The 25,000-nt window shown below is 38.6% G+C and overlaps 1 protein-coding gene across 1 annotated transcript in view; it reads right to left on the bottom strand.

Annotated features, from left to right (window-relative positions):
- Positions 1-1,698: 1,698 nt before the first annotated feature.
- Positions 1,699-25,000, bottom strand: part of LOC109930342 (dnaJ homolog subfamily C member 18) — a 33,455-nt gene continuing 10,153 nt past the window's right edge. Inside the window, exons 3-8 of the mRNA XM_048603966.1 lie at positions 21,800-21,971; positions 19,696-19,841; positions 14,382-14,567; positions 10,451-10,560; positions 9,639-9,748; positions 1,699-1,927 (exon numbers count right to left, since the gene is read on the bottom strand). Of these exons, the coding sequence (XP_048459923.1) occupies positions 1,714-1,927; positions 9,639-9,748; positions 10,451-10,560; positions 14,382-14,567; positions 19,696-19,841; positions 21,800-21,971 (938 nt within the window). The 3' untranslated portion in view covers positions 1,699-1,713. The remainder of the gene's footprint in view (positions 1,928-9,638; positions 9,749-10,450; positions 10,561-14,381; positions 14,568-19,695; positions 19,842-21,799; positions 21,972-25,000) is intronic.

Here is a 25,000-nt window from a genome sequence, read left to right as displayed (position 1 = left end):
TCTCAACCTTTAATGTGTACAGGTTAGAAACATTATTCATTTGATTGGTTTAGTTACATTTCTAGCCAACGGTAACTCCCAGGATGATGATGGTGGAGGATTTAGCGATGGGAATGTTGTTGAACATCAAGAAAAGATAGTTACATTTTCTTTTGCTGGAGGTGGTCAGTACCTGAAATGTGTATGGCATAAATATTACTTTCAATTACCATCCCTCAATTACCATCCCAAAGCCAACTGAATGTTGCCTAAGGCTTGCTGCAAATCAGCACAGAATGCTTTAGCATGAAAAGAAAATATGCATGGGTATTGAATACAGTTCAAATACCCAACTCTTTTTTCAGTAATTTCATGGGATGTAAATGTCATTGGTGACGGTGGTGTTCAATCAGTATGCAGTCTTTGTTTTTAGTTTCTTGAGTAGATTTGTAGCTCGGGTTGTGGTTGCTGTGGTTGGTTGGCTCGCCAGTTTGCAGACATTTCATTACCCTGCTGGGTAACATCATCAGTGCACCCTCTGATGTGGTGTTATTGTGTTTTCCTGCTTATTATTTAAACTCTGAGGTCCGTTGGAGTTGATTACCTCATTTCCGCTTTTTCTTTGTACTCGTGTGTATATAGAGTCTAGTTCTATGTGTTTATTGATGGCCATCTTGGTGGGGAACGAGGCTTCCAGAAATTCCCGTGCTTGTCTCTGTTTGGCTTGTCCCCTGGTTTGACGTCGGGATCCTAGGACAAGCCAAACAGAGACAAGCACGGGAATTTCTAGAAGCCTGGTTCCCTACGAAGAAGGCCATCAATAAACACATAGAATTAGACCCTACATACACACCACTGTGAAGAAAAACTGGAAATGAGGTAATCAACTCCAACGGACCCCAGACTTTAAATAACAAGTGGGAAAACACAACTAAGCTTCATCAGAGGCTGCACTGATGATGTTACCCAGCAGGGTAATGAAACGTCTGCAAACTAACGAACCTGCTCGGCGAGTGAACCAACCACAGTCCTTGTCCTTCTGGGTGGCAGAGGTCACCAGTTTGGAAAGTGCTGAAGAACCCTTGACAAGTTGCTCCAGTGTTTCTTGGAAATGGCACACATTTTTGCCATAGTGCTGTAGCAGTGGAGGAAATGAGTGTTTAAGATAGTGGATGAGGATGACGGTGGATGATAAGTAGACTGTTTTGCCCTGGATGAACATAGCTACTTTTGACCTTATGATAGAAGGAAGGTCATTGACGAAGCAGCTGAAGAAGGTTGGGCCTAGAACATGCAACAATATTATTTTATCACCATAAAATATCATGAGGAGGTGCCGGTGTCAGACTGGGGTGGGCAAAGTCAGCAGTCACACGACACCAGGTTATAATCAAACAGGTTTATTCGAAATCACACAAGCTTTTGGAGCGCAGCCCCTTGACTGCACCTGAAACCCATAGACTTTGTGGTCTTGTATTTTTACTAATGGTAATTGAGCTCCCTCACATGGTTGGGTTTGGTAATACACTCAGTTCTCAACTGAAAACACTCATACAAACCTAATCAGTTTAATACACAATTATACTTTCAAATGCCTTCACCCATAACAAATAAGTTTCAATTTTGAGCATGCAGAAAACACATGCCGTCAACCAATGAGATAATGTTTTCCAAAGATGTGCCTATCTTTGGATGAAAACAAAATCTTCATAACAGTAGCAATGCAAAAAACACTTAACCTTTTTGTAAGCTAAGTATATTAAATGCATTCTTACTTTGCTGTTTCTCCTTCCAGCAGCTATTTTGAAGGTGGTCAATGTAGTCCTTCTCAACATTGTTTTCCATTTTTTGCAGGGCAATGCCTTGGTAGTCCTCCTCAAATCTTTTGTCAACAAAATATTCTATTTTAAAACGTTCAGTTTCTCTGGATAGAATATGGCCCAACGACCTGAATAATCATATTAGGAAATGGCTCATACACAAATATTTTTTTCAAAAAAGCTATATTAAACAAACATCTGCTACAAGTTTATGACAAAATCAAGAATGTAGGATTGGGTTTTTTCCAACAATTAGTTGCAGTCCGGTTATATGCAATAATCAAGTAAGTGAGGTATTAATATGGTACTGTTTAATTATGGTCAATGTAAGACTGATATCTCGGCACAGATGATCCTTTCCACATTTATGTGTTTGTGTGTGTTAAACGGAGTACCACATTGCCTCAGGTCAAAATAAACAAGCGCAGCAACTTACTTTTATGGCTCAAACTAAAAACTCGGGTTAAAAAACGTGAAGATACTTTGAAATAAAAATTCAAAGAGAGTGCTTTGTTATTTAAATTGGCTTAGTTTTGTACATTCAGTACAGTAGAATTAAGTTATGGAATAAGTTTCTTGTAATGGTCTCTGAAGACAATCCGGGCTATACAGTTTAGGTACAGTGATAAGATTGGATTCTGGTTAATGTGACTCTTACCTCCTCTTTGGACAATAAAGAAAGTGACTTTATACCATTCATGGCAATAGCTGTCGTGAAATCATATAAGAGTCATTTTAATCAAAATACATTGATAGGCTTTGGAATTTGCCAGATAGTTAGATGTATCAATTAGACATTTGGGACAATATTTATTAATTAAAATGTGACAATACATATCTTCCACACCAGTACTTCCCAAACCATTTTCAGGCTTGAAAATTGTTGCGTCCACCAAGAACTGTGATGTGGGAAGAGGGACTTGTAAGAACAAGGTGGTGGGGGGGGAGCTGTCTACTAAAGAAAGAGCATAGCTGTTATGACTTGGTCTGAACTCCATGGAAGCTACTGCTGCTCTGGTGCTCATGATCCAATGATTTCAGCTCACATTGAAGGTAACGACGTCCACCCCCTCCCTACCACCACCACCACCTTCACTGCCCCTTAGGAAAGCCCTGTTATGGGCAGCCATTAAATACTTTGGTATTCCAGCCTTGTCTTAAATAGAGTGTAACAAAGTTAGTAAGCTGAGAGGGAAAGTCTGTAAGGAAAAGGATTTTCCTACAAGTGACTGATCTTAGGGAACCAGTCAGAGATAGCCTGAAGTCATATCAGTAAGATTACCATCACCATATTTGCAATAAATGCTGATGTCCATAATGATACACATATTCTATGGATTAAAATATAACTAGATGCTAATCACAAATTGGGTACATACCATCGAGTAAGATTGCTCATAAAATGTTCCCATACTGGTCAGGGAATCAGAGTTCAGGATGCCATTGATCATGCACAGGGGGTAGTGACTAGCAAGAGTTAATGACTTTTAGCGGTTAGGTGCACAGAAAGAACAGAAGAACAATTTCAGTTATCAAAAAGAAGTCACTAGCTGTGTCAGCATGTGAACTAACTGAACCACTGCGTATGAATACCATCATTATTTTGAATTCTTGTGAAGAATTCTGTAAAACTGAGGAAATACTTTCATATGTGGAGTGGTATTATAGATAATCAGGACAAGAATAATTTTAAATTGGCTCTTCCAGCTCAGTGTATAATTGTAATTGACACAGGTCTTCTGATAAAAGGTTAAATTAAACACTTCAGACCTTACATGAATTAATACAAAGATCAATGAGGTCACAATTTTTTGTTTTCCTGCTTTTGCAGTCCAAAGTTGAAAATATTTTTGTAATGATAGTACCAAGGTATCGATATACTTTCTTTTTAAGCAAGTCGCAATGACTGTTTCTTTTTTAAGGGTGAAATGATACTGGGGATTTACTTTTAAAGTGTGAAGACCATGTGTTTTTATTATTGTGTTTTGAAAACTGTGGCTTGAAGTGAGAAAGAACCAATTTAAAAACAAGGAATTACAAAAGACGGCTGGATGTTTTGAAAGCAAAAATTCGATATCTATTACAAATTCTGTGTGGTTGTGGATTCCAGGATTGTGCAGACAAACTTGAAACTGAGGGGTTGTTTTTAAGCAAAGCTAATTGACAAGGACTAGTAGCTAGTTATCAATGACAAGATTCCTCTGCCTGCCAACAACCATGTGATTGGGAGGGAAGACAGAGAGAAACTAGTCAGTCCAGAAAAGAAACTAACAGGTCTGCAGCAGCCAAAAAACTCTCTCGGTTCTCAGCATTAAGCTATTTTAACGTGAGAAATATCAGCTTGTCCTTCTTTCAGTAGATGCTACAAGCTATGACTTTGAATTGGATAAGTGAGAGACATTTCATAAGTGAAACAGCCATTCCTTGCCTCTGCTTCTGCTGGTTTCCAATTCAGATAAAGGTCAAGGAGAAACATGTGGATCAGCAAGGACCACCCCAACAGATCTTATGAACAAAAACAGAAGTTGCTGGAAAAGCTCAGCAGGTCTGACAGCCTCTATGAAGAAAAATCAGAGTTAACGTTTCCGGTCCGGTGACCCTTCTTCTGAACTAATCTTGTGAACATAGATTATGGAACTGTTTCTCTGGTTTATCCTCCATCCATGTTTTTTTTTCTATCCTGTTAATATTTCTCTGCCTGTGTGTTTAAGGGGAAATTTATTAATGGTTTTGAGTTTTAAATTTATAGAATTTAATTAATTTAGTTTAATTGTTTACCTGTAGCTAAAATCTAAACATGTGCAATGGATGAGTAGACAGAAATTCTTAATAAGTACAGAAACCTGGTCCATGCTTTTTATTATAGGTAGTTGGAACTGCCAATGTTGGAGAATCTGAGATAACAAGGTGTAGAGCTGGATGAACACTGCAGGCCAGGTAGCATCAGAGGAGCAGGAAAGCTGACGTTTCGGGACTGGACCCTTCTTTATTTTCTGAATAAAGACTACCATTAATGTGTAATTCTGCCCTCTTGTGGTTGTACTAAACCTATGAAACCGATGTGTGCCCTTGTTAATTTCACGTGTATTTTGCGTTGATACTAAATTAGCATGTTTGCTCATTAAGACAAGACACATCTGCACAGCGAAACTCGATGTCTTCTCCCACAATGAATCTTCTCATTTTAAGGATACTGAAATAACATTTCACCAGCACTTGTACGCCTCCTGCAACTAGATTTTGTTTATCAATAAAAAAAAGTGAATGCTGGTAGTAACCATGGGTGACTGAGGCAAGATTCATGACAGAGAAGGCCAGTTCCATTGCCAGTGCTTAACACATACTTTCAAGGTAGCAGCGAGAAAGAAAAAGAAAGCTTGAGCAAATATTTTCCATCTTGTAGTAAGCACTTTATTCCCATTGTAATCAGATTTATTTTTCTAACCTTGCTGAGATAAACAGAGTCCAATTACACAGTGCCTTTCACGTTCTCTAGACATTGACGCCTTTCCAGCTAAACTAGTTACTCCTTAAAGAAACAGTTACAATCATTTTGTAGGTGAACATACCCTATTTTGCATAAAGTCCCACAAGCAACATGCAAGATAAACGACCAATAGAAACAAATTAATTGGGGAAGGTGAATTTTAACACTAGGGGGTGACTGAGAGGGACAGGCATCACTTTGGTGCATATATTAGAGCCTGGATGCAGTCATCTACACTGAGAGGTGGATCGTCGTGGGCCTGGTATCAAATAGTACATATGCCTCAAACATTACATCACTGTAGTGTTTCCCTCCCTCTTCTTCTAACCAAAAAAAAGAGGGAAGAGAGATGTGCTATTGAAAATTTGTTGGTAGCAGAGCGAGAAGTAAGGCGTTGGTTCAAAAGGCTTTGGTGAGCAGCAGCAGCTCAGCAAAAAGTACCGGTTAGTGGTATGCTGCTCCTGCAGGATGTGGGAGCTCAGGAAGACTTCCATGATCCCTGATGACTACACCTGTGGGAAGTGCACTCAGCTGCAACTCCTAGGAGGCCATGTTAGGGAGCTGGAACTGGATACACTCAGGATAGTCCGAGATGCTGAGCGTATCGTATATAAGAGTTTTGGTGACACATGACCTAAGGTGGAGGCAGAAAGTAGCGGGGTGACCTCCAGGAAACGCAAAGGGAGTAGATGGAGTATGCCGTAATCCCCTGTGGCCATTCCCCTCGAAAACTAGTTTCCCATTTTGGATACTGTGGGGGGTGGAGGAATGACCATTCAGGGGAAAGCAGCAGTAGCCAGGTCAGTGGCACTATGACTGGCTCTGGGGCACAGCAGGAAAGGGTAAAGGTAAACAGGGCCTTAGGTGATAGGGCACTCGTTAGGTAGGGGGACAGACAGGAGATTCTATGACCAGGATGGTGTGTTGCTTCCTGGGTGCCAGGGTCCAGGATGTCTCCGATCGACTGCAAAATGTTCTTAAGGGAGAGTGTGAGCAGCCAGAAGTCATTGTCATTTGTGCCAAGGGTGGGTTTAAACTAGATTGCCAGTGGGTGGGGGTGGGGGAATCCTCAACAGCAGGGAGGCAAGTGCGAGGCTGGAAGGAGATACAGTAATCAGAAGAGGTGACATTATTGGGGTTGTACTATAGGCCCCCAAATAGTCAACGGGAATTAGAGGAACAAATATGCAGGGAGATTGTGGAGACTTGCAGGACAAATAGGATTATTATAGTGGGGGATTTTAATTTTCTTAACATAGACTGGGACTGCCATTATGTTAAGGGCTTAGATCGGGTGGAATTTGTTAAGTGTGTTCAGGAAAGTTTGCTCAAGCAGTATACACAGGGACCAACTCAGGAAGGGGCGAAACTCGACATAATCTTGGGAAATAGGGCAGGGCAGGTGACAGTGGGGGAGCACTTTGGGACCAGTGATCATACTTCTATTAATTTTAATATAGTTATGGAAAAAGACAGAACTGGTCCACAGGTTCAAGGTCTAAATTGGGGCAAGGCAATTTTTGATGGAATTAGACAGGAGTTTGCAGGGATTGATAGGAGTAGTTTGTTTGCAGGCAAAGGGACCTCTGCCGAGTGGGAGGCCTTTAAGTGTGATAGCTAGAGTTCAAGGTCTTAATGTTCCTGTGAGGATGAAGGGCAAGGTTGGCAGGAGTAAGGAACCCTGAATGACAAGTGATATTGAGGCTTTGACCAGAAAAAAGGAGGAGGCTTGGCTCAGGAGCAGGCATCTGGGATCAAGGGAATCCCTGGAGGTATATTGAGGATACAGGAGGGTGAAAAGGGGGCACAAGATAGCTTTGGCTGATTAAGGTGAAACCAAAGAAATTCTTTAAGTATATTAAAGGAAAAATAATAACTAGAGATAGAAAAGGACCCCTCAAGGACCAAAGTGGACATCTATGTGTGGAACTGCAGGAGGTAGGCGAGGTCCAAAAAGAATATTTCTCCTCTGTGTTTACCATGGAGAAAGACAAGAAGACTTGGGAACTTGGGGAAGTTAGTAGCGATATCTTGGGGACAGTCCATATCACAGTAGAAGAGGTATTGGAAGTATAAGAATGTACGAAGGTGGATAAATCTCCTGGTCCTGATCAGATCTTTCTAAGAACCCTGCAAGAGGCTAGAGAAGAAATTGCAGGGGCCCTGACTGATATATTTGCATTATCATTAGCCACAGGTGAGGTCCCAGAAGACTGGAGGGTAGCGAATGTTGTGCCTTTATTCAAGAAGGGCTGCAAAAAACAAAAACTGTGAACTGTAGACCAGTAAGCTTAACATCTATGGGAGGTAAGTTACTTGAGAAGATTCTGAGGGATAAGATGTACACGTATTTAGAAAGACATGGCTTGATACAGAGTAGTCAGCATGGCTTCGTGCGTGGGAGATCACACCTCACAAATTTGTTAAAGTTCTTTGAAGTGACAAAGAAGATTGATGGGGGCAGAGCGGTAGACATAGTCTATATGGATTTCAGTAAGGCCTTTGATAAGGTTCCACATGGAAGGTTGGATCGCATGGAATCCAGGGAGAGCTGGCAAATTGGATACACAATTGGCTTGATGGTAGGAAGCAGAGAGTAATAGTGGAAAAATGCTTGTCTGACTGGAGGCCTGTAACTAGTGGTGGGCCTCAGGAGTCGGTGCTGGGCCCATTGCTGTTTGTTATCAATGATTTGGATGAGAATGTACAAGGCATGATTAGTAAGTTTGCTGATGACCCTAAGATAGGTGGTACTGTGGACAGTGAAGAAGGTTATCAGAAATTGCAGCAGGATCTTGATCAGCTGGGGAAGTGGGCCAAGAAATAGCAAATGGAGTTTAATATAGATAAGTGTGAGGTGTTGCATTTTGGAAAGTCAAATCAGGGTAGGAGTTTCATGGTGAACAGTAGGGCCTTAAGTAGTGTAGTGGAACAGAGGGACCTTGGACTTTAGGTGCATGGTTCTCTGAAAGTGGAGTCACAGGTAGACAGGGCAGTGAAGAAGGCTTTTGGCACACTGGCCTTGATCGGTACAGAAGTTGGGAAGTTATGTTGCAATTGTACAGGACGTTGGTGAGGCCACACTTGGAAAATAGTGTTCAGTTTTAGTCATTTTGCTATAGGAAGGATGTTATTAAACTGGAAAAAGTGCAGAAGAAATTTACAAGAATGTTGCCAGGACTCAAGGGACTGAATTATATGGAGAGGTGGGTCAAGCTAGGACTTTTTTTTTTTCTTTAGAGTGTAGGAGACTGAGGGGGGATCTTATAGAACTGTATAAGAACATGAGAGGCATGGATAGGGTGAATACACTCTGTCCTTTTCCCAGGATTGGGGAATCAAGGACTAGAGGGCATCAGTTTAAGGTACGAGGGGAAAGAATACATGGGAACCTGACGGGCAACCTTTTTTTTTTACACAGAGGGAGGTACGCATATGGAATAAGCTGCCAGCGGAACCAGTTGAGGCAGATACATTAACAACATTTAAAAGGCATTTGGATGAATACATGGACAGGAAAGATTTTCAAGGATATAGGTCAAGTGCAGGGAAATTAGGTTAGTGTGGATGGACATTTTGGTTGGCATGGACCCATTTAGGCCAAAGCGCATGTCACCATGCTATAGGACTCTATAACAGAAACTGGGAAGACATCCAGGTCTTCTTTGACAAGGTGCCATGTTCACATTATCATTGGAGTAGACAGGTCTGCTCTCTCATTGGAGAGATGACTGATAGTGGTTTAAGATGAGGAGCACCACACCTCAGGCAAGGGGAGTTTGAGAAGGTGGGACCCTCATAGTAGCCTCAGCTGGAATGGAAAATAGAAGCAATTATGTATTGCAAACCAATCATCCCACTAACTGAATTAACCAACACCCTCATCTAAAGGCAGCATTCTAAGTATGATACAATTTTAAAAGATATAGAAATTTTAATCATTGCTGTTCTTTGATCCCACAAAAATAAAGTAACAAAAGCACGCTAATTAACACTTAATCTAGACCCTAATTGATAAAAAGATTTATAGCACCTTCCTTTTTTTCCAAGCTAGTTTAAAAACAAAATGGACTGTACTTGTTAACCAGTGCAAATAATCAGTGCAAGGTCTGATGCTAGGCAAATCTAGCCAGCTGCATGAACAATACAAATAAAATTGTTAACACTGACCTATTTAGATTCTTTTTTAAAAAATGCAATACATCTTATCAAATTCCATTTAAGAATTATGGCCATGTAGACTATTTCTTCAAAATTTAAATGAAGCTTTTTTTTTCTTCACTTTGCACAAATGTCTCAAAGCAATTATAGAAAATGACAGCACAATAATATTTTGAAAATATTAAACTTACGGTTTGTAGTAAAGACTGTAAGGAGGATTGGTCACTGTCAATTGGGCTATAAGTGACACAAGAACTAATACAAATATTGGCAACAGCTGCAAAAATACTGAATATGTTCCCTGCAAAATGTGCAAGAAAGTAAATAAGTCAGTTGAGAAATTTTGAATTGATAAAGTGCAATGGAAGAAATCTTGTTTTCAGTAATTCCTTAATCCCAGTACCATAATGTTGTTTCCCAGCAACTAAGTTCTTTGCTTATTCATTATGTATGATATATGTCAATTCTTTACTCACCACATAGTATGCTTTATCAGCAAAGATATTTTTAAAAACACTGCCACATTATTAAAATAATATGTAAATCATAGTCTGGTCACTTAGAGCAGGAACTTTAATATAATATCAACCTGTTGACTATGCATTGAAATGTGCTTCCTCCCTGATCCCTTCTGCATATAAAAGGACCAAATGATTATGATATGAGGTTTGTCATCAACACTGGTTTTAACTGGATAGCAATCGCATTCAAGTGGAAAAGAGAAGCAAGTCATACCATTGTACTTGACATATTTTACCACAGATTTGAACATCAAATCTATTCCACTGGAGAGGCTTGACTAGCTATTATGATTAGGCCTATTAGGCATTTAACATAAGATAATACAAGCATGTTATGTGTCTATAAAATTTGAGAATATACAGGAACCTTTGGTTCTTTCCAAATGAAAATGGTCTCTCCCTTTGAGGGATAAAACAGAAGCCACTTACATTGTTTAATGGCTTAGTCTCACATTCTACCTCATTGAAATGTTAACATTCACCTGAGATCTAGCCTCCTGTTCTTCCTCTTCCACCTGGTCATTCATATAGCGATGCCGGCGGTAAATATGGGCGTATGTTGTTGTTCCATTTGTATAGGCATGAATATTACCTGGTCAAAAAATATGGTCATCAGAAGGCTTCTCCATTAACAAATGCAAACAAACCGAGAAACTGGACAGTGAAGTGCAACAGTACAGCAAATAGAATGGTTCTCTTCTTCCAATCGTAAGTACTGAATTTTATCAGTTGCTACATTTCATTTTTATGTAAATGATAAATGTTTCATATATCTATGGAATGTTGGGCAGCAAAATCTTAATTAAGTGCAACCAGTTTTGAATCGGTCTTAGCTATTCTTTTAGATTCATCACTGCTGTACACTTAAATAAGAATCCAAGCATCTTACTTTTATGGGCATGCAAATACTGACTATCAAAATACATTAAACTGCAGGGACACAGCAATAGATCTCTTGAATTTAGCTACAGGAGATGCTAATATGGTGGTAACATTGCTGGATGAGTAATGGAGAAGCCAAGGCTCTGGACTGAATTGCTTGGAGTATCTGGATTCAAATCCCACAGCCACAGCTAGTGGAATTAAATTAAATGAACAAATCTGGATGTTGCAAAAACCTATTTGGTTCACCCATGTCCCTTACAGGCCAAAACACTGTCTCACTTTGAGGAGTTGATAATAGTATTTTGGGCTAAAGGGATCAAATGACATAGGAGAAAAGTAGGAACAGGATATTAAGTTGGATGACTGACATGATCATAATGAATGTCGGAGCAGGCTCAAAGGGCCAAATGGTCTACTCCTGCTCCTATTTTCTATGTTTTTAATATTTCAATTTTGAATCCATGTTCATTTCTGTTACACAAGATGAGCTAAACATATTAACCTCAGTCTTTTTAACTTCATCATTTTCATCATGCAATGGAAAAGAAAAATGGCAGAGATAGTAGGAACTGCAGATGCTGGAGAATCCGAGACAACAAGGTGCAGGGCTGGATGAACAAGCAGCATCATAAGAGCAGAAAGGCTGACGTTTCGGGCCTAGACCCTTCATCAGAAAAGGGGGAGGGGAAAGGGGTTCTGAAATAAATAGGGAGAGAGTGGGAGGCGGATAGAAGAGGGATAGAGGAGAGGATAGGTGGAGAGGAAACAGACAGGTCGAAGAGGCGGGGATGGAGCCAGTAAAGGTGAGTGTAGGTGGGGAGTTAGGGAGGGGATAGATCAGTCCAAGGAGGACGGACAGGTCAAGAGGGCGGGATGAGGTTAGTCGGTAGGAGATGGGGGTGCGGCTTGAGGTGGGAGGAGGGGATAGGTGGGAGGAAGAACAGGTTAGGGAGGCGGGGACGAGCTGGACTGGTTTTGGGATGCGGTAGGGGGAGGGGAGATTTTGAAGCTTGTGAAATCCACATTGATACCATTGGGCTGCAGGGTTCCCAAGCGGAAAATGAGTTGCTGTTCCTGGAACCTTCGGGTGGCATCGTTGTGGCACTGCAGGAGGCCCAGGATGGACATGTCGTCTGAGGAATGGGAGGGGGAGTTGTTTATTGCGAACCGAGCGTAGGTGTTCTGCAAAGCGGTCCCCGAGCCTCCGCTTGGTTTCCCCGATGTAGAGGAAGCCACACTGGGTACAGCGGATGCAGTATACCACATTGGCAGATGTGCAGGTGAACATCTGCTTGATGTGGAAAGTCTTCTTGGGGCCTGGGATGGGGGTGAGGCTTCTAGTACCTCTTCCACATACTTCTGCTGCAGTTGGGGGTTATTCAGCAGCCAGCTGGTCTTTGGCTTGCTGGCAATTTGTCTGTACTTTCATTTGTATAGTGGCCACTGTGTTGATAATCCCCGCTGTGGTTGGATCCATTGGTCATTCTAATGATCCTGTGTGGGGAATGTCAGAAACAGAACAAGTTCTTAATAAAGTGAGCAATCAGCGTTGACATCTCGCACATTGAGGATTTAAGGAGTAGCCCTCAATACAGTGTGACAAAGAAGACCCTTGAACTCCTTTATGTGGGCCTTTGACATAGTGGACCTTATTTTGATTTGTTCAGCACAAGCAGTACTGTGCAAATATAGTAGGAGATTTTAAATGGAGTAGGCTAATGAAACCTTGCCCCCTTACATAAACCACCCTGCCCCATGTCACCTAAGGACATATGCATTGTATATTAGAACATGTTGTCAAATAGTTACATTCAAGGTGAGAGGAAATCAGTAGAAAGGATTACTGTAATTTTTTAAAAACAAGTTACCTGGCTCTCATTGTAAATGCTGTTGACACTGCTATTTGTTCAAGCAATGGGGACAGTCTAGTTTGCAGACAAACTAAAGCCATTGGGTGGGTATGAATGGAGATTTGTCCAGCAACAAATAACTTATTGGTCTGTGAAATAGTTTGCAGTTGTAAATGGCAGAGGTTTTCTGCGTGCCAACGAATATCTGATTGTCTCCCAATGATCTGATTTCCTCTCACCTTGAATGTAAGTATTTGACAACATGTTCTAATATACAATGCATATGTCCTTAGGTGACATGGGGCAGGGTGGTTTATGTAAGGGGGCAAGGTTTCATTAACCTACTCCATTTAAAATCTCCTACTATATTTGCACAGTACTGCTTGTGCTGAACTAATCAAAATAAGGTCCACTATGTCAAAGGCCCACATAAAGGAGTTCAAGGGTCTTCTTTGTCACACTGTATTGAGGACTACTCCTTAAATCCTCAATGTGCGAGATGTCAACGCTGATTGCTCACTTTATTAAGAACTTGTTCTGTTTCTGACATTCTCCACACAGGATCATTAGAATGACCAATGGATCCAACCACAGCGGGGATTATCAACACAGTGGCCACTATACAAATGAAAGTACAGACAAATTGCCAGCAAGCCAAAGACCAGCTGGCTGCTGAATAACCCCCAACTGCAGCAGAAGTATGTGGAAGAAGTACTAGAAGCCCAGAAATATCACCCTCCATGTCATTTCCTCCAGATGAGTGCAGTGATGGGCACCGCAGACTAAGCATGTCATGGGACACAGCCAGAGAACTGTGCCATCTGCGACTGTGGGACTTGCAACCTGAAGAGGTGGGTGGCTATCCCATCCCAGTGGTTGTCAAGACAGTTGCATTAAATTTACATGCAACTTGCTACTTTCAAGGATCCATTGGGGACTTGTGCAGGTTCTCTCAATACTCAACCCACAAACTTCTTAAGGCTGTTCAGAAATCATTTATAGCTACAAGACATTCGAAAACCAGAACTGTTTGAATGTAATGGGATGTCTCTCTCGCATTGCCTTCTCCCATGAGAGACTGCCAGTTAGTTTTTAATTAGGTTTGCTTTCAGATAGAAACAAAAAACAATTGAGGGTCTTGGAAATCTAGATTTGCAAAGTTACTGGTTCAGTCAGGTGAAAGATATTAAAAATAGAAATCCTTGATTGTACCCTAGTCAATTGGTGTCAGAGTCGTTCTGAATAATACAAATCATGGGAAAACTACATACTTATCTGCCCGTGCTTTTTAGTTAGTCTTCTTAAATTGATAGCCATCCAAATCCTCAATTGTAGAAAAGTGGGTCGGCTGTGATGCAGTACAGAGGAGTTGGGAAAACCCCTTAAATGCAGCAACTCAACGCAAAGAGATTTTAATTGCAAGGTAAGTTTAATAAATTGCATACAGAATTGCTCAACTTCTTTTTTGTTTCTTTTAAACATTTAATATTTTTGACCAATTGTAAATGTAATGAATTTATTTCATTTGGAAATTCTAAATAACAATGTACTGATTCGTACCACCAGTTACACTGCTGCAGTGACCATCTTTATGGACCATCGTATAATTTCTATTTGGTTAAACTCATTAAGTTAGCTAAAATTAAATTTTTGTATAGCAACAGACCCCAAGACCAACCTGTGGGAAATCTTCCACCAAAGAAGATGTTGAACAAATCTTCAGGCGTTACATCTGCTTCAAATTCACTGTAAAACTTTGAACCACCGGCATAAGGACTACGAACAGTTGGTGGCTCCTCTCCATATTCATCATATTGTTTTCTTTTTTCTGGGTTACTCAGAATAGCATATGCGTTTCCTATTGCTAAAGTAGATATCAGTAATTTCAGTTATTATATTTTCACCATTAAATTCCTGTCAATTTATGTTCATGTATATTTAACAATATTAATCAACAATAATAAATTTAGATAGTGTTACAGAAATAGCAAATATGCACCAATATTCAAACTTTCATCACATGATTTTATGAATCAGAATTTTCAGGGACTTCAGTGATTTTTAAACATGACAAATACTGATCTAAAGGGAGAGATACTGATCTCACCTGACCACAAACTGAGGCAAGTCCAGGTAAACCATATACACTACAATAAAATAACATCACTGAAAGTCCCATTTTATTCAAAAACAAAGACTGTGAAACCAGACTACTAATACAACATCATAAAATTTGCACCTCCTGCTTAGCTCTCACTCACGTGATAAGTTCCCACATTGGAGGATTAAATGTTTGCCTGTGGAGTATTCAGCTTGAAATGACAATGGAGCTCGATTCAGGAGTATACATACAAATCACAGTTCAGCAATTTGCTTGGCACGGCAGAGGGAGAAGGAAACATGGATTCGTCACAATACCAGGAAGGTTTTCTCTCTCAAAATTCCATAATATTTCATAAATGTTAAAGAAATATGACAATAGCTATACAGCTGTGGACTCAGGTTTCACACTCAACTCCAGGACTCTATGAACTTTTAAAATGAATCTGCTGTTATCTTTCTGTTTGTACTAGACACCCTCACCACCCCATCCACTTCATTTCTAAAAATTTATTACCTGTATTTGTAATACATATTTGATGTTGTATTTTATTATATTTTCCTCGGGTTTAGTAAGTAATAAAATTCTTCTTTCTTTCACTCATTAGCTTGGAAGTGGCTCCTTAATTTTGATGAGTAAAAATAAGTTTTAATTAAATGTGTGAAAACTGTGTGCTTAAGAAGAAATAATAAATATTCATTGTATCCAACCAAAGGGGATTAAAAAGAGCTAATTCTCTCTGCTCCTCACGTGTGACAAAAACCAAAGAAATACTAAAAAGTAGAAGACTTTTATATATTAGTCATTCATAAATAGAGTCATGGAGTCGTACAGCATGGAAACAGACCGTTCGGTCCAACTAGTCCATGCTGACCATGGTCCCAAACTAAATTAGACCCACTTACCTGCGCTTTGTTCATATTCCAACAAGCCTTTCCTACTCAAAATTATCCAAATGTCTTTTAAATATTGTTAACTGTACCTGCATCCATCACTTCCTCTGGTGGTTCATTCCACATACCAGCCACTATGTAAAAAAAAGTTTCCCCTCGTGTCTTTTTAAAATCTTTCTTCTCTCACCTCAAAAATATGCCCTGAGTTTTGAACTCTCCCACCATAGGGAAAAGACCTTTGCTATTCATCTTTTCTATGCCGTTCATGATTTTATTAACTTCTATAAGGTCATCCCTCAACCTCCTACGCTCCAGGGAAAATATGTCCCAGCCTATTTTTGTAACTCAAACCCTCCATTTTCCGCAATACCCTATAAATCTTTTCTAAACTCTCTCCAGCTTTATACTTATAAAAGGGTGACTAGAACTGCACACAGTACACCAGAAGAGGCCTCAACAATGTCCTGCACAACTTCAATATGATGTCCCAACTCATATAATCAAAATCTGAGCAATGAAGGCAAGTGTGCTAAATGCCATCTTTACCACCATCTCTACCTGTGACACAAATTTCAAAGAACTATGTACCTGAACTCCTAGGGGTCTCTGTTCTACAACACTACCCAAGGCCCTACCATTAATCGTACAAGTCTTGCCTTTGTTTATTTTACCAAATACAATACGTTGCATTGATCCAAATTAAACTCCATTTGCCACTCCTCAGCCCATTGATACAATTGATCAAGATCTCTTTGTAATCTCAGCTAATCTTCTTCATTCTCCACTATACCACCAATTTTGGTGATGAAAGGGTATATGCTCCCAACCGGCTACAAAACATGATTTGGAAATGAAGACGGTTGATAAACAAGAAATTATTTACATTAGCGATAACCTGAGGGCAGGGAATTAATAAAGTTGAGAAAAAAAAAAACAAAAGTTCAGACTGAGTTATGATGCTCAGGAATACAATGTTGAACAGTGTAGTGGAAGCAGTTTTCTCAAATATAGGAAGAATACAGAAGCTTTAGAGCAAGTGTGAAGGAGATTTATTAGGACGCTTCTGATGAAAGGTCATTGTCTTCAAATGTTAACTGCTTTTCTGCCTATATACGTCTTGCCAGATCAGAAGAGCATTTTCAGATTTCTAGAATCTGCAGTATATTACCTTGTTTCATTGGAAAGATGCCTAGTGTAAGTAAAAATCATACACAAACATAGAAATTAATGCATTTTCTTCATTAAAACAAAGTAGATCAGCAAACAGTAAAATAGAAGCAGACAGGTATTAGTCTTTGAAGTAAATAAGAACGAGGGGCTATAGATGCAAGACTGAATATGCGAGATTTGGAACAGAATAGGAGAAACATCTATACCAAAATGTTGCAAGGGTGTAGAGATCATTCACCTGATTAATGGAAGAGGCAGAAGCTTTGTCGATACATTTAAGAACAGATAGAAAATTGGTTGAGAAATAGAAAGAGTACAAGGGATATAGGAACAAGGTAGCAATTAGTTGTGTTGAAGGAAACTGTGAGATTTTATTATAAATTCGGTACATACTATGGAATATCTACAGAGCAGAAGAGGCCCTTTGAGTCTGCACCAACCTTCCAAAGAGCATCCCACCTAGACCCACGTTCCTGAACCTCGAGTCCATGTCCCTGGTGCTAGGAGGCTGCAGTGCTAACCACTGAGCCATCATGCCACCTAAATGTTCAAGTATTCCTAAGAAGGGTCAATGTCTGCAAGGGTTTTCCAGAAATTGAGAAGGGTAAGAAATAGGTGCATTTATTAGGCTAAACCCTCACATCTCACAACATATACAATATCAGAGCCAGGTGCATTGGTCCTTTTTACATCCCTCATGAGCTCATCTAGTCTGATAACATGATCCAGTGCTCAAGTATGTTTTGTTTATTACAACTTCACAACAGATAAAGTCTTTGGCAAATTCTACCTCCTCATGGAAGCTCACCTTTCTGCCTCAGAGAAATTGTGTACCTGCTATGCCAATGTTCAATCTGAACTGCATCTTCAACTTCATAGTTTGAAACAGAAGCTAATTTATGGTTCGACTGACTTTGAAGCAACTTTTCAAAGAGTAGGAACACAAGTAAGATCCCCAACTTGTTTGCAAAGTTCACAACAGGGCAAGATTCTCTTAAGTGGAACATTTTTTTCCCCAATCAGAATTAAAGAAAATATTCCCCAGTAACCCATCTTTCTCCAATGTCCCAATTGCTAAGAGCAATCTGCAGAAAAGATAGGTAGAAGGCAAAAATGGAAGAGGGAAAGGGAAAAATGAACACTATGATAAATGTTCTACTTGTGTACTGCACAGGCATGCTGGTGACAGTATAGTCAGTCATGAACCTAGCATAATAATAAAGAAGCACAGGATGGTGGAGAAACTCCGAAGATCTAGCAGCATCTGTGGAGACAGAAATTGTGTTAATATTTTGAGTCCAGCATTACTCCTCTTCAGAATGTAGCATATCGTCATGGATGTTGCCATTGCCCACAGCAAGAGCAAATAGGTGCTGACAAGCCACAGGTCTTGTTCTTGAAGTGAGGATTAGATCAAGAAGTAGGGACATATATGTCTGTGTCGAGTGCTGTCTGTCAATCTATTTTGCATGACTTAATTGAGTAAGAATATGGATGGCAGTTAACAAAAGATTATGAAGCAGAAGACTTTTTTTTAAACAGTTCCGAATGTTAGTTAATTGTTGTGAGACAAGATGAGTAACCATAGTGTAAGGTGCTAAGTTAGAGTTTCCCTTAATTATATTGTACCGCAAAGGATGAATTACTTAATAATTCAAGAGCGCTGAGGAGTTTGTGGGCATTCTGGGAGGACAGTGAAAAGATAATGGAAACCCACACGCATTTCTCACCAACCTTGGTGAAGTCATTAACCTGTTCTAACATGATGTCATAATCCTTGGAGATGCAAGAATTGGCACTTGGTTTCAGAACAATTTTTCAGCAGACAGCACAAGTTACATTTATGAGGGCTTCATAACAGATAGCATCAGTGACTGGCGACCTCTGTCTTTGATTTCTTTGAGATTAGGATTTTGGGTGAAGTTCTGTGATCGTTCTATCCAGCCTGTGTCATGCTTTGTTGCCCCCGGCTCTAAATGCAGTGTATGTGGTTGCAATTGTGTTCAAGTATGATGAAAAACAAACACAGTAAAATTCAGGAAGAGTCAAGTAAAGGATCACTGGACCCAAAATGTTACTCTGCTTTCTGTCGCCAGATCTGCCAGACCTACTGACTTTTTCCAGCAATTTCTTACTTCCAGCATCTCTTACTTGTCATCTGTCTGTGGCCTGAGAAGCTATGCAGGCTTAAATGGCTTTTTAAAAACTAAGTCTTCAGATGGCTTAGCTGTTCATGTCTGATATACTCTAATGCAAACCCTGTTGGGCCAATAAACACAGTGGTTCTTTAAAAAGAGTCAACAGCGGTCTAATTTATTTCAAAGAACTCTATGCATCAGTTTCATTCATTGTAAAAACAAATGCTCAGAAGAATTAAATCGGCAACAAGTGCAACTGCACTACAAAAAGGTAAAAGCCCAAAGTAGATTTCACAAATGAAAGCTTATCTCCAAGAAACCAACCAGTAGAAAGAAACAGTAATACCTTGACAATCCTATGATAGAGAGAGATCATCTGGTTCTAAACAAAATGTTCTGAAAAGAGCACAAAATCACTGAAATTTTAACCATTAATTTCAATAACCTACCCAGTGCATGTGATGTACACTGAAAAATTAGAGGGAATTTGAAGAATACATTTAGACATTAAAACAAACTTTAAAATTTCTAAAATTGACAATGGTTTCCATTAAAATTTTTGATGTCAATGCTTTAGGTATTTAATTGTCCATATTGTACTAGATATTTAGTTCCTCGTCCTTTAGTTTCTCACCCTTTCCCCATTGATTTAGAACTTTACATCATTGTTTTGAAGTTGCAACTTTGTACCTTTAAATGCATCTGTTGCACCAGGAGCACAGTTTTTATCAGGATGAAACTTTAATGCCAGCTTCCTGTAAGATCTTTTTAAATCTTCTTCATCTGCATTTCTACTAAGTCCCAGAATTTCATAGTAATTCTTACATCTTTTTATCCTGTAAAACATTAAACAACAATTAACAGGTAGACTGTGATCTGGAATGGACTACGATCTAGAATAGACTGTCTTCTGGGAAAGTGGGCAAGACAAAGCATTAAAAGAACAGCAAAGATACATTTTAAATGAGTGTTTTTTTGGTCCACTTGTCCACTCTTTTGAGGTACCTGATTGGAAACAGGACACTTTTTGTATTCAGTGTCAACATTAAGCATTCCCAGGTCAGCCATGGCACAGCCAGAGATAGATTAAGCTGTCTTAAGTACCAGGGAATTCCAATTTCATAAATCTTCTATATCTCCTGATCTATAAATCAAGTTAATGCTAGGATACAAAATAAACTTCAAAGTGCAATACTACATAAAGCAAACTGCTCAAGTATTCTTGCTAAGATTATTACATTCAGTAATAAATTCCACTGTAAAATTCTGGCCTTTCAATGCAGAATTTTTTTTTTTGAAAAAACACAGCCTTGGTAATCCATTCATAACATTGAGAATAGAAAAGTCAATGCCAAATCATAGCAACATTTGGATCAAATATTTGATTTAAAATTCAAAATTCTATTACAATATGCTGATTTAAGATTCAGCATTCCTATTATCAAATGCTGATTTCTGAAGTACAATCTTATTTTATAAATTCTACTTCAGTTGCAATTCACAGGAATATTATGTTACTGAATAAACATTTTCTGGATGATAATATCCAAAAGTTCAATTACACTATTTTACTGGAAGAAAGTATTGGATTTGCGTAGATTGTTTTCTCTCACAGCAGCAGAACATTACAAAGCGCCTCATAGCTGCTGAATGCTTTTAAAATATAATTACTGATATAATGAAGGAAAATCAGCAGTCAGTCAATTTGCACCCAGCAAGGTTCAACAATCAGTGATTTTGTTTGAGGGTTAATGGCCAGCTGCGTTGCCACAGGAATGGAAAAGTGTAAGGCAAAAAAAATGACGTTGAAGGGAGACATAAAAGCTTCACAGAATCGTATGTTGTTAGTCAGTTCAGAACAACATTGGCTAAGACCTTGGAAGGAAAAGTAGTAACGAAATTGGAAGGTAGCATGGTGAAATCAAAGGTGAAAGAAGAAATTTATCTTCAATGTAAAAGAAATAAATCATGAATAGCAGTCAATAATAAATAAGATTTTAAAAGTTATTTTCTGTCAAGGTTGGGGGCAGCTGGGAGTGTTACAATTTTCTTACTCTCAAGACTTATCTGCTTACAAATCAAAGATTGCTTTATAATTTAGAGGTTTATATAAATTCACGAAGGAGATACAATCTTGTAATGCTCACAAAAACCCAATTTATTTTGAATTTATAAAATGTGACAGTTATTTCACCCCCCTTTCATTTCTGAAATCCCCAGCAACCTATTATCCGACATTCAATTTTACTAGTCTCAATTAATCTGATAACTTCTGCTTTTCAATTTGTCTGTCAGCCAGCATTGTCCCACATCAACATAGTTGAGTTTGAGAATTCTGTAGAATTGTGGCCACATATACTTACCACCTTTCTATGTAAAGCTACTGGTATTTCAACACACCACCTTATCATTATGAAATAAATCAGTGTTTGAGGAACAACTAGAATGAACAAACAGCAAAAATGCCATCCAGAATTGAGTGCAAATGCATAACAAGAGGTAGTTGAATTGTAAAGAGACACTGTTTCTGATTTAAAGGTGCAAATGACACTTAATTTTAAGTTTCTTTTCCCTCAAAAATATCAATGATTTCAATTAAATAGTTTAAGGGTAAACCACAGAAGCATTTTTTGAACATTTTCATTTGAAACATTAAAATTGAGGGTGAGTCAAGAATAGAATGTAATCCTCTTACAAAAAACCTTCCCATATAACTTATATGAATTTTATCCATACTGAATAAACACATGTTTATAACTTAAGCGTCTGTATAATATATGTAGTGCATTCTCACCTCTGTACACCCTCCAGCTGCTCTTGAGTGTAACTCTTGGCAACTTCACTGATTCCTGCAGGTGAATTCACACACCTTTTCAATCTACTGGATTTGCATGCAACGTTATTTGCATCTTGGTCACAGTTCCAACCAAATGAGCTTCCATTTCTAACAATTAATTGGATTAGTGCTAAAATTAAAAAAAAATAAGCACAGGAAAACAGAAAAAAATTCAACAATTTTTTTTTCAAAATATTGCATTGTAAAACTTAAAACAGAAAAATACGTAATTTATAGATTTTAAAGTAGCACAATTTAAATTTTTATTAAAAACAAGCACAATTTACATTTTTATTAAAAACAAAGTCTTCATTTGTGATTTTACCTACAAGTATTCACGATTCAAAAATTATCAGAATGTTTAAGAAAATTGTATTTCCAAACATTAATGTTTAAATCATAGCTGTGCATACTAACTGCTGAAACCAGAGATAAACCAAATTATTTATGCTTAAGAAAATAACATTTATTTGCATTTATTCAAACTGACTGCAAACTGCTCAATAACTTCCAAAAAATAAGTGATCGTGAAATTCGACAGTACAAGTACCTTGCCTCAATCAAGTTGCATGTTACATCAAGTTTTAAACTCTGCCATCGAAAAGGTACAGTTTTTACTGCATGTAACAGCTGTGCTGTATTTATGCAATTTGTCTATTATGCAAAATGTTTTCACCATCCATATTAAGTATCAATGAAAGAAATCCAGTTGTTAAAAGTCCAACAGCCAATAGAAACCGCAGGCAGCTTCAAACAGCTGTTGAGTGTGTTAACTCTGGAGGCAACTGTAAAGGACTGTTTCAAACAACTGCCGCTATCTAAACTCTCCACTCCGATTCTGTTCCATTGTTGTTAGAGGTACATGTCTGAATTCATTGCAACTTTTAAACTGAACGTCAAGAAATATCCACATTTAATAGATTTTAAATGTTATATTTGTGAGTGGCTCCTATGGGCATGACAAATGGTAAGTGCCATTTAGTGGAAATAAGGAAGTGTTCATTTTAAATGCAGGTAGGTAAATGGTGAGGAGTGAGCAATGTTTTCTATCTTTGATTGCATTACTGTTAACACATCAACAATCTACTGCTAGTAACTTCTGAGGAACCAACTGAAACTTTACCAGTTGGATAAAAGGTATGTTAAAGTATTGGTGCATTCTACTTGTGTTCTGGTGTTGTCCCAAACAGTGAGAAGGCAGGTTTACAACTTGCAAACACTAGGTTCCTAACTCAACTTCTTGTTAAAAGAGGCATGAACTGATTTAGATCTAATTACCATTTTCGAGAAATGGTTACAATATGACTAAGTTTATGAAATAAATAATTACTCCAGGATGCACAATGAAAAAGGAGGGTTACCCTTACAGTAAAGGGTGGCATAAGGACAATATTGAGAAATGTTCAGAAATAAGAGTCAGTATAAATGGAAATAGAGTGTAGTAACACAGTTAGAAAACACAGGTCTCATTACAGCAATTATACCATTGGACTGAACTCCATTCAACAAGAAAATTAATGAAGCTTGTAAGAAAACAATAGCTGTGAGCGATTTTAACTTCATATTGATCTGATAAATGTTCGTGAAATAGTGACTTAGAAGCAAATGATTTTTATGATAGTTTCCTGGAGTAAATGTGTTACAGAAACAATTTGGGTTAATGCGATTTTAGATCCAGAATTTGTGGTGAGGCAGGGTTAATTAGTAATCCCATAGTAAGAGATCCAATAGGAAGTAGTGATCATTGTTCAATTGAATTTCACGTTAAATTTGAATTTAGTTTCAATTCCAAATAAAAACAAAAATTCCAAAAGAAATTCACAGGCACAAGGGAAGAGTTGGCTATAGATGTTTGTCTGAATTAACATTAAAAGGTATGGTAGTAAATACGTGAGAAATGATTAAAGAAACAATTAAAAATATGTTTTAAAATTCCACTGAATACCAAAAACTCACCAAGAAAGACCCAATCATGGCATAAACATCAGTTCAAAAACTGGATTCAAAACATTTCACTCTTTCAATCTCCATAGATGTCGAGAATTTCTCCAGCAGTTTCTGTTTTTGTTTCTGATTTCCAGCATCTGCAGTATATTGCTTTTATTTGATCATTTTCCAGTTGCTATTACGCAAATGTTCATGGACTGTGAGGCTATTAATTAAATCTGGGTCCTTTTTCATATTAAATCTAACATGACATGCTCCCTTATGAATTCCAGGACAGAGGTTACAATTTTGATTATTTTTGACTCAACAGATCAGAGACAGTAATGGTGACCATTGAGACGAGTTTCTGGCAAGACAGTCCCAGGATGAGCGCTGAGGTTCCATTACATGTACATTCAATTCTTAGCTCAAAATGGTTGTAGACAAAATCATTGGCCCCTATACCTCAGCCCCTTTGCCAATCAACAACTCCATCAGCCCAGCTCAACAACTTTCACCCTGCCCTCCCAACTACTCAACAACATTCCCTTTGCGCAACAATTCCTCTCTCTCACACACACTCCCTTGCTTTCACTCTGGGATTGATCATTTGAAGCATTAAAGTGGGATCACAGCAAAAAAAGGTTTGGGGAGCGCTGTTCTACAACTCTGTTGCGGAAAAGTAAAGTACCTGGAAGAAATTTTCTGACAGGCATTAGTTCACTTGTCTCAAATTATATAAAATTCCCCAATCTAACCACTCTGCCTTTGCTATAAGTCAAACTGTTGGGACATATGACGTCCTACCAGCTTCGGAGATTTGAACCAGGCCTCCTAGCTCATGATTGGTGACATTACCACACTACCACAACAGCCCTCTGCTTATGCATCTATCAAAACACCAGGGGTCCGAAAAAGAACTTCCACTACAGTCTCAAATCTTTTATGCAAATTCTTAATTCTAGCACTGTAGCCTCCACTGCCTACTTCCATTCATTCTCTACCAATGAGGATATTTCATCTTTAATCACTAAAGTTACTCCTCCAAGAGGAAAAAAAATACAAATGTTAAGAAGTAAAAACAAAGAAATAGAAGACAAGGAGTCCTTCCTCATAACCAGACATCACACTGGAATCACATTACCACCAAGTATAGCAGTCAAACACATTTGCCCAAATTACAAACGACTCCATTTCAAAAGGTATTATAATGGACATAAAACATTTGTACAA

This window comes from Rhincodon typus, chromosome 12 (assembly GCF_021869965.1).
Source record: "Rhincodon typus isolate 14 chromosome 12, sRhiTyp1.1, whole genome shotgun sequence".
NCBI classification, from domain to species: Eukaryota; Metazoa; Chordata; class Chondrichthyes; order Orectolobiformes; family Rhincodontidae; genus Rhincodon; species Rhincodon typus.
Note: the sequence above shows the minus strand (reverse complement) of the source record. Positions and strands in the feature narration are given on the sequence as shown.